Below are 10,888 nucleotides of genomic sequence, written 5' to 3' on the forward strand. Positions count from 1 at the left end.
CATCTCTCACGGGCCCAGTCCTCCAGCATCCGGCGGCCCCTTTTTGGACCACCACCTCGTCACCGTGGCGGCCTCTCTCTGCGCGGAGAGGCCGGGGCGGCCTATTGGCACTTCAACAACAGCTTGCTGGAGGATGGGGCTTCGTGGCGTCCTTCCGGGAGTTCTGGCTGGCCTGGCGAGGCAGCGGCGTGCCTTTCCTCGGCGCGGCGGTGGTGGGATGTGGGAAGGTGCGCGCCCGGCTCTTCTGCCGTGACTACACCGGGCGCCAGCCGACAGAGGATGCGGCGATGGGGCAGTTGGGCGGGAGGTCTTAGAGCTGGAGGCGTCTGGCCGCCAGCCGAGATCCATCCCTGCGGGCGTGCCAGGAGAAGCGGGAGGAGCTCGGGTCCTCGAGACCATCGGGCGGGCGCCTTTGTTCGATCCGCCTCCGCCTCCTTCGGGAGATGGATCGCGGCTCCCGCTTCTTCTACGCCCTGGAGAAACGGAGGGCCAGAAGCACGTCACCTGCCTCCTGGCGGGCGGCTCCCCCTCACGGATCCGGCGGAGATGTGCGAGAGGGCCCGGACCTTCTACGCGCGCCTTTTCTCCCGGACCCGACCGATCCTGCCGCTTGCAAAGTGCTCTGGGACGGACTCCCGGCGGTCAGCGCGGGCGACGGGACGGCTAGAGCTGCCTCTCACTCTGGCCGAGTTCTGGGAAGCCCTCCGTCGCATGCCACCAATAAATCCCGGGCATGGGCGGGCTGACCGTGGAGTTCTACGCGTGTTCTGGGGCGTCCTCGGCCCAGACCTAGTCACCGTCTGGGCCGAGTCCTTGCGGGCGGGTCCTCCTCTCTCGTGCAGGCGAGCCGTGCTGCCTTATTGCCGAAGAGGGGACCTCCGCGATTCTGAATGGCGTCCCATCTCGCTCCTCAGTGCGGACTATAAAATTGTTGCGAAGGCCATTTCGATTCGGCTAGGGTCCGTGCTGGAGGACGTGATCACCCAGACCAGACCTACACCGTCGGGCGTGCCATCTTGATAACCTGTATCTGGTCCGGGATCTCTTGGAGCTTGGGTGCAGGGATGGTCTGTCGTTCGCCCTCCTGTCCTGGATCAGGAGAAGGCGTTCGACAGGGTGGACCACAGGTATCTCCTGGGCACTCTGCAGGCGTTGGGCTTCGGACCCCAGTTTGTGGGCTTTCTCCAGGTGCTGTGCGCTTCCGCAGAGTGTCTGGTCAGGCTCAACTGGACCCTGACCGGGCCGGTCAGCTTCGGGCGGGAGTGCGGCAGGGGTGCCCTCTCGGGCCAGCTGTACGCCCTGGCGATCGAGCCCTTCCTCTGTCTCCTCCGCGGGAGGTTGGCGGGGTTGGTGCCGGGGCGGGCTGCGGCTGGTCCTGTCGGCGTGCGCCGGCGATGTGCTCCTCGTGGTCCAGGACCCGGGCGACTTGGCGCGGGTGGAGGCCTGCCAAGCCGTGTACTCGGCGGCCTCCACCGCCCGGGTCAACTGGGTCAAGAGCTCTGGCCTGGTGGTCGGGGACGGGTGGCAGGCGAGCTCCCTCCCACCAGCGCTTCAGGCCATCCGGTGGAGCGCGGGTCCGCTGCTCTATCTCGGCGTTTACCTTTCTGCCACGCATCCCTCTCCGCCGGAGAACTGGCAAGGTTGCTGGGCAGGGTGGCGGGCGGCTCCGGAAATGGACAGGACTCCTCGGTGCCTTTCCCTCCGAGGAGGGCACTGGTGCTCAATCAACTGGTCCTGTCCATGCTCTGGTACCGGCTCAACACCCTGGTCCCGGCCCTGGTGTTCCTGACCGATCTCCGGAGGGTGGTGCTGGAGTTATTTTGGCCAGGACTGCACTGGGTCCCTGCAGGGTACTCCACCTGCCCTGGAGGAGGAGGGCAGGGCCTGAAGTGCCTCCGCACTCAGGTCCACGTCTTCCGCCTCCAGGCACTGCAGAGGCTCCTTTATGGTGCGGGTAGTCCGGCATGGAGAGCCCTGGCGCCCACGCCTTCCTGCGCCCTTCCGAGGGCTCCGATCGACCGGCAGCTCCTTTATCTCGACCCGAGGGCCTTCCGCGAGACCTCTCCGGGCTGCGGTCTTCTACCAGGACCTCCTCCGGACCTGGAAGCTGTTCTCTGCGACCAGGTCCGTGGCGGCCACCGAGGGGCAGACCTCCTCGCGGAGCCCCTGCTACACAACCCTCAGCTCCGTGTGCAGGTGGCGGAGTCCCGCGATGCGCCAGAGGTTGGTCCTGGCAGAAGCCACCAGGGTCGGAGACCTCCTGGACTACGACCGGGAGACTGGCTGGATCCCCTGGCGCTCGCTCGGCGGATGGGGCTCTCAGACCTTGTACTCCCGGCGCGTACTACAGGAGGTGAAGGCCGCTGCCGCCCGCTGCTCGGGCTTACCTCGACCGGGTCCTGCGTGAGGCACGCCCGCCCACCCCACCACGAGCCCTCCGGACCTCTTCGCCGGGCCCCTGCCCGTGGACCCGACCGGCCCCCGCCCCTTCTCCGCCAGCCGGCTGCGATCTGCAGCGGTCCGTTTCAAACGGCGCCAAGGAAACAACTCTCGCGCTCATGCTCCATACCGTTCACTTCCTCACCCTCGTGTCCCGCCCGACACCAAGTGGCGGGACCTCTGCCACCTGTGGAGGTGAGGCCCGATGAGCCAGCCTGTACTCCACCCTGGTCCCGAGGCCCGCCGGGATATCAGCTGGCGGCTCCTTCACGGGCCGTGAGCACAGGCGTGTACTTGGCGCTGTTCACCTGTCCCGGACACCTGCCCCTTCTGTGGCGTGAGGAGACCCTGGCGCATGTTTACCTAGAGTGCGCCAGGTTGCAGCCCTATACCGGCTCCTCACCGACATCCTGTTACGCTTCTGGCTGCACTTTTCCCCTCACCTCCTTATCCATGCACTCCTATCCATGGCCCCACAAAGTCGCGGGACCTCCTGGTCAACCTCCTCCTCGCCCTGGCTAAAAGGCCATCCATGCGACCAGGGAGGAGGTTGGCAGCGGAGTCCTGGGACTGTGGGGCTTGTTTCGATCCTCGTCCGCTCCACGTCTCGGGCGGAGTTCCTCTGGCGGCGTCCGCTGGCTCCCTTGGCGCCTTGAGGGGCAGTGGGCGCTGTCCGGGTTCTCTGCTCGGTGTCCCCATGAGGCACCCTCCTTATGACCCTTTGACCTCACTCCTGTCCCTGTTCTTTTATTAGTTGTCCCCGCACTTAGTGGGTTTCCGTGGCCCTGTGGATCCTCCCTTGGGCTGGGAGATCCATTAGCATGGGGTGAGCTTCTGCCCGCCCCTCTCCCAGATAACCCAATAGTACACCCAGCAAATTCCGTTCACCAATGGGTCTAATCATTGGGCTCTACAATTCCACCCAATGTGCCTGGTACTGACGTTAGCCTCAGTGGCCTGTAATTGCCAGCTGCGTCTCTGGAGCCTTTTTCATACACTGCTCCAGCCAGGGACTAAAGGCCGCCCCAGACTTTCCCCTTCTCCTTCAGGAAATCAAGTTCAATTTCTACAAGCAGCTAAAGCTTCAACCCTGCATCTGAATTAATGTCACATTTCTCACTGCCCAACACAAACAAATGTCATTTCAATCCCAGGTGATTCCACTTCAGTCATTCCTCAGCCCCATTCCTTCACCCTCCTGCCTTAGCTTAGGGCATTGCGCCACCCTGTGGGCGTTTCATGTCCCTCCTCAGTTTCACTTACAGACACAATTTCCTTTGCTGTTCAACGAACAGCAAAACCTTTCTGTGTCTCTAGTCTGAGCCAGGGCATTCAATTCCATTGAAACCTTCTCTCCTGCAATGGCTACGGTCAGACAGAGGGGACGTGGCCACCATCAGCCCTGAGAGTGAGATATTCCCTCTCCTCTTTCTGCAAGCTGCTGTTGTTATTCCATAAAACATGTACCATGGAATAAAAAACTGAGTTTACTCCAGGGTGAGGAAAGAAAGGAGCCACCAACTCCCCGAAAAATCTCTGTGCCCCAGAGAGAACCTGCCCCTGCTATTAGAATCATTGATGTGCTTCAGCTACAATGGGGAAAGTATCTGCTCTCATGGGGGTATAGCTCAGTGGTAGAATGTTTGACTGCAGATCAAGTGGTCCTGGCTCCAAATCCAAGTGCCCTCTAATAAGCCTCTTATTTTTTTATTTTTATTTTTGAAAAAAGGGAAAACATTTTGATTTCCATTCTCCATTATAGCAAAGAGTCCTGTGGCACCTTATAGACTAACAGACGTTTTGGAGCATGAGCTTTCGTGGGTGAATACTCACTTCGTCATATGCAAGTAGTGGAAATTTCCAGGATTACTACTTGCATCCGACGAAGTGAGGATTCACCACAGCTCATGCTCAAAACGTCTCTTAATCTATAAGGTGCCACAGGATTCTGCTGGTTTTATCCAGACTAACACGGCTACCTCTGATACTATTCTCCATTATGTTCAGGGCTCCACTATACAGGGATGCTTGAAATGAATGTAAACACTCAACATTTCACTGTCCAAATGCATAAAAACCTAGCACACCTGTCCATCAGCTGAAATCAGTTCCAATCCTCTAAGTGTCTAGTTTATGTTTTCATCAATTAAACAAAGGGTTCATATGAATGTACATTTGCAGATCCCTCTTCTCAGGGCTGTGCTGTGCAGAACAAGAACCACATCCAGTTGGGGTTCAGGAGTCTGACGAGCAAAGGCCACTTGGTGCGGGCTAAAGTCACCAGCACTTTGGCTCCTTCCCATTCAACCAGCAGCTGGGCCCCCAGGACAAGGCATGAGAAGAAGACAGTGGCTCTGAGCAGGAAAATAGCCACCAAGAAGCTGGCTAAAGCTGTCAAGATCCCCAGGGAGGTCACCATGCCCATGTCTAGAATGTACTGACTGCAGCGGGGACCAAAAGGCAGAGAAAAGCCCTCAAAGTTCTAAGCTGCCAAGCCCCAGGTTGTAGCCTGATTTGGGGTGGAGTTAGTAGGGTCGGTGGAATTTATCCACGTAATTTAATTTGATAATTATTTTTAAATTAATTAGTAATATTAATAATAATGGATATTAATAATATGGGTATGGCTTGCCAATGTGTATGATTAGAAGATAAAGTTTGTTCTGAATTAGGCTTTACAGAGTTTATAAAAGGAGCTTTGGGGTATATGACAGGAACTTACACTGAGACAGAAATAGTCATCAAGACCTTTTATTAAAATCAATGAAACAATAAGTAAATGTAAAAATGTTCAAACAGTTTGAGATTACAAAGTTACAAAATATTACAGTTTTTTAAGAGATATATTTATGATAATACACTGTTATAAACTCACTTTGTGCAGTAGCACTTTGGGTGTTGTTCACACTTTTGATAAAGGAAGTTAACTTTAACCCTATATAAACTAGGTGCTTTTAAAAGGTAAAGCAGAAACTAGATTCCTTTATACTTACAGCTTTGAAAAGAAATAATACCACGGCCTATCAATAGTTAACAGCCTTCGTAGATGGGTAGCATCGATGCGTAGATGGGGTTGAGGCGATGGGTAAACAGGAACAGATAGATGGGTGTATCGCCTGCCTAATGGTAATTTGTTTTACCTTTTATAGAGCATTATTTGGAAATCCTTCCTCCTATGCTCAAATTTTGTTTTCCCCCCACGGAAATGTTAGGGTACACCTGCCTTATAGGCTAATGTGTGTGCGTATGAGTGACAGATATGTACGCATTTGTGGTGTACTTGTTAGATTTGTGGGCAAAAATCCCTATTTCCACCCTTTACTCTTATTGGTTCAGTTAAAGGTCTTCAGACATCTACGTAGGTAATTTGTCTTATTATTACTTTTCTGAGTAAGGGTCTTAAAGGTTGCCTTCAACGTCACAGGATGTCTGACCTGGATGTCTGTCTTGCATTTCAGCTATTGCAAATCTATAAATCTATAAGCCTATTACATACTTAAATTTATCAAAAAGACATTTCATACAGACCAACAAATTAATCCTCAGGGCTACAAGGTGATCAAAATCCTACCTAAAATCAAGACAGGATAAGACTAATGTCATCTCCAAAGCCAGGGCTAAGAAGGTAACACTGATAAAGAAGTGGAGAGATTTCCATTGGGATGACTCCTCCTCCCCTAATGGCTCTGTTATGAATCACCATGGACCACCTGGAGAGATCAAAGTCCTGCAGGACAAACAGCCCCATGGACAGTATAATGAAGTGGTGGCAGTAGGGGGGAAGTGCTGTGTTTTGTGTAACACCTGCCAGGTGAGTGATGCACTGACAGGGCAGCTGCCCATGAGCTCATTCTCTTTGATCTGCTCCTGCTGTTACTTCAGAGCCAGCACTACTGGGAATGTGTCCCTGTCACTTCACCAGCTGTAGAACAGGCTCTGTCTGCAGCCCAGCTCTGATTAACCTTACTTTTAATATATTCCTACTGTGATACTTTCCCAGTTCTCTGCCTCATTCTAACATTCCGGTCAGAGACTGACTAGGGAGGGATGGACTAATTGTGTGACATTTGGTAAGTTGCCATCGTATGTGATTGAAACCTCTGCTGGACGTGGGCAGGAGCCTGTTACACACATAAAATAGTTAAGTTTTACTAAACTACCTGCTACACATTCAAACCTTCTGTACACACACAATAGAAATTGGTGCTCTGAGAAATGGCAACTTTCCTTTAACACAGATCATTGTTTTCTGTACTTTCAGAGGCATTGAAATAGAAGCACATTGCCTTTAAACAGCTGTGTAGTGAGGTGGGTGGCTCCCCTCCTCCCAGAGGAAGAGCCCAGCTGGAGGCCAGAGTGGGCGGAGCTAGGGAGTTCTGAACCCGCCCCAAACCATCAGGCGGCGACCCGGAACTATAAAGGCCGGCCCTCAGAGCTCAGTCAGGCCCCAGCGGCCAGAGAGCAGACGTCCCAGGGAGCTCGGGACTGGGAGGCTCCAGCTGCCCCAGGCAGCCGCCCAGACTGGCCAGAGCTCCCCTGCTACCCGGAGGAGTTGCCGGACCTGCCGCCCAGCCCGGCGCGGCGAGCCCATGCTCCTGGGCCCTGCAGAGGCCGGCGTCTGGATCAGGTAGCTCCCAGAGGCGTACAGAAGTAGCCCGGGGGCAGCCGACCCCAGTCTGGCTGCAGCAGTACGGAGCCTATGTCGGTGTGTTGCGGCCAGGATCCCCACTGACTAAGCAGCGGATCGTCAGCCGCTGCTGGGGCCCGGGCTGGGGCGCAGTGGAGTGGGAGGGCCTGCGTCCCCCTGCCACCCCATTCCTGGGGCAGACTCCCCTCTCCCTGGCCTGAGGAGGCGAAGCCTGTGACTGTTGCTCAGCCCTGCCGAAGGGCCTGGGCCTCCTGACTCAATGTTTGCTGCCCTGTCCTAACCTAAGGCCAGGCCTTAACTGTTGTTACAGCTCAGCCCTGCCAAAGGGCCTGAGCCTCTTGCCCCACAGGGCAGGCGACTGCTGCAAGGGCTGCCGAGGGAGACCCCGGCTGGACTATTTCCCTGGATCCACCAGTGTGCAATGAGCCGGTATGGCTCCCCTCCACCCCAGAGAGGGTCGAGCTCCGGTGAACTTGTGTACAAGCTGCTATTTCATGATCAGCAGCAAAGCCTCTGTAAATTTACCACCCATAGAGCTGATTGTTTCTAACTGCAGGGTTAGCCAGACCATTCAGTAACATTATCGCTCTGTTCACAAAGGCTTTGGTTAGTGACGAATCATGAGACTAATCCCTTCCTGCTGTAATTCCACTGACTCCAATGTCTCTTTCCCCAGTTCTGGTTCCAAGAAAATAAACAAATTAAAACAACCTTCAGAACTAACATGCTGTGGGAAAGTGGAAATGTTGATAGCTCAAATAATTCAGTTTCTTCTGTGTCTTGTGTGTGTGTCTATCTGCTTTGTGTGTGTGACTGATGGGGCTTTTGTTTGCTCCTGGCAGGTTCAACCCTGTCAGATTTGTCTGTGGGGAGGGCCAGAGAAAACAGACACCCTGGCCTTCAGGTTGGGGTTAGGCAAGGAATAACAACCCTGTCCCATAAAAACAAAATGTTACAGAAACAGTGGTAGGAACAGTGCTAGAGAAACTGGTAAATAATCACAGTGCCCAGGCTTGAAGTAATCGGAAACACAGAATTCAAAAGCAAAGCTCAGGGGCTATTGGGGTTTATTCTCTGAGCTTAGCCATGTGCTATAGCACAGGAGCACTTTGGAAGTCTCCCATCCCACAACTGGGGAAAGGAAAAGGATTCTTAGGCTCTAGCATGGATTGAAGGAGGATGGTGATGGGGAATAAGGAATTCCTCTGACTTACCTAACTACATCTGTCGTTGCAATGGGTGAAATGACATTTTCCCCTATCCCTGCCCTGTTCCTGCTCTTTCTTATAGTTCAATATATTTTAAGTGCGGAAAATGATAATAAAATATCTGCTCCCCAGCACAACCTGCAGCAACATCAGAGCAACTGGGAATGAAACAATTTGTTCCCCAAGGGAGAACTCGATGACTAACAATTGCTGTGAAATGGGGGACAGTATAACCGTGATGCTCAGGGTTTGTTTAGACTAGGGAAAGTGATGGAGTTTAGGTCAGGTCAAGGGGAAAGCTAATGCCAACCCCTGCACCTGGGCGGCATCTGCACTACAATTTTCACATTAAGATCACTAGCAGGCAGCCAACGACATGTACAGCCCTAGTGGATGTCAGGCACAGGTAGTTTTGCCTCAGTGTAGCTAACCTCTCTCCCCACCTGGAGGTGATGAACATTCCTGGCTGGAGGAACACACACTCCTACGAGTCAAAGGAAAGGAGTTGATAGAAAAGATCACAGGACTGACCCCGAAGAGGATGAGCTGCAAAAGACAGAAGCAGGCAACTGATCTGGTGGAGCTGAGAGACCACAGTGAATATGGTACAAAAATCACTATGTGGGAATGAGCAAATGTGATTTAAAAAAAAAATTTTTGGCCAACCTAGTCAAAGGGATTTATTACAGTTCTCTCTCATGGGGATTTTCTGATGTCTAATGAGGCTTGGCGCTGATTGTAGCTTTTCCCGCACTCAGTGTGATTCTCCTATGTGAGACAACGTTTAAGCTGTACTTGAAGCTTTTCCCGCACTCAGAGCATGTGTAGGACTTCTCTCCTGTGTGGATTCTCTGATGTAAGATGAGGCCTGAATGATTAAAGAAACATTTCCCACACAGAGCATCCATAAGATTTCTCACCCATGTGGATTTTCCTACGTTTGATAAGGTTTGAGCTCTGATTGAAGCTTTTCCTGCTCTCAGAGCATGTGTAGGGCTTCTCCTGTGTGGATTCTCTGATGTGTGATAAGGTTTGAGCGCTGATTGAAGCTTTTCCCGCACTCAGTGCACGTGTAGGGCGTCTCCCCGGTGTGGATTCTCTGATGTGTGATAAGGTGTGAGCACTGATTGAAGCTTTTCCCGCACTCAGTGCACGTGTAGGGCATCTCTCCTGTGTGGATTCTCTGATGTGTGATAAGGTTTGAGCGGTGACTGAAGCTTTTCCCGCACTCCAGAGCATGTGTAGCTTCTCTCCTGTGTGGATTCTCGATGTGTGTTCAGGAAGAGCTCTGACTAAAGCTTTTCCCACACTCAGCGCATGTGAGGAGCTTCTCTCCTGCGTGGATTCTCCGATGTGTGATAAGGTCTGAGCTCTGACTAAAGCTTTTCCCACACTCAGTGCATTCATAAGGTTTCTCACCCATGTGCATTTTCCTATGTCTGATAAGGTCTGAGCTCTGACTAAAGCTTTTCCCACACGCAGCGCATGTGTAGGGTGTCTCTCCTGTGTGGATTCTACAATGTCTGATAAGGTCTGAGCTCCGACTGAAGCTTTTCCCACACTCAGAGCACGTGTAGGGCGTCTCCCCTGTGTGGATTCTCTGATGTGATATAAGGTGTGAGCTCCGACTGAAGCTTTTCCCGCACTCCGCGCATGTGTAGGGCTTCTCTCCTGTGTGGATTCTCTGATGTGTGATAAGGTGTGAGCTCCGACTGAAGCTTTTCCCGCACTCCGCGCATGTGTAGGGCATCTCTCCTGTGTGGATTCTACAATGTCTGATAAGGTCTGAGCTCCAACTGAAGCTTTTCCCACACTCAGAGCACGTGTAGGGCGTCTCCCCTGTGTGGATTCTCTGATGTCTGATAAGGTTTGAGCGCAGACTGAAGCTTTTCCCGCACTCCGCGCATGTGTAGGGCGTCTCTCCTGTGTGGATTCTCTGATGTGTGATAAGGTGTGAGCTCTGACTGAAGCTTTTCCCGCACTCCGCGCATGCGTGGGGCGTCTCCCTTGTGTGGATTCTCTGATGTCTGATAAGGTCTGAGCTCCGACTGAAGCTTTTCCCACACTCAGAGCACGTGTAGGGCGTCTCCCCTGTGTGGATTCTCTGATGTCTGATAAGGTTTGAGCGCAGACTGAAGCTTTTCCCGCACTCCGCGCATGTGTAGGGCGTCTCTCCTGTGTGGATTCTCTGATGTCTGATAAGGGCAGAGCTCCGATTGAAGCTTTTCCCACATTCATGGCATGTGTAGCGTGTCTCTTCCAAGTTGATTCTGTTGCGTGGAATAAGGGCTGAGTGGCTACTAAAGTTTCCCTCTGGCCTCCCCTGAGTCTCACAGGCTTTTGTTTTTTCTGGGAGTGCATAACTCCCGGAAACATTCCCTTTGGATCTTCCTGATAAAGCTCCATGTGGTTCTCTTTGCTCAGCATCTTCCTGATGGGGTTTCTCCTCCTCATTCTGACTCACCATCCCATCACCTGATGGGAGACAGAGAGAATCCGGACATAGATCACTATCTGCACCGGAAAGAAAGAAAATCTCAGAGAGAGGAATGGAAAAAGGGATGAACAATCCAAAATATGTGGGGGAGTGATC

General features: G+C 53.0%; 1 protein-coding gene across 1 annotated transcript; it reads right to left on the reverse strand.

Annotated features, from left to right (window-relative positions):
- Positions 1-9,343: 9,343 nt before the first annotated feature.
- On the reverse strand, positions 9,344-10,357 carry LOC120381749 (zinc finger protein 436-like; the record flags this gene model as incomplete). The annotated part of the gene is made up of 2 exons (XM_039499858.1): positions 9,344-9,540; positions 9,589-10,357. Coding segments are annotated over 2 exons (966 nt in total), but the record flags the coding sequence as incomplete, so codon positions are not given.
- Between the last annotated feature and the right edge of the window lie 531 nt (positions 10,358-10,888).

This window comes from Mauremys reevesii, linkage group 14 (genome assembly GCF_016161935.1).
Source record: "Mauremys reevesii isolate NIE-2019 linkage group 14, ASM1616193v1, whole genome shotgun sequence".
In the NCBI taxonomy this organism is placed as follows: domain Eukaryota; kingdom Metazoa; phylum Chordata; order Testudines; family Geoemydidae; genus Mauremys; species Mauremys reevesii.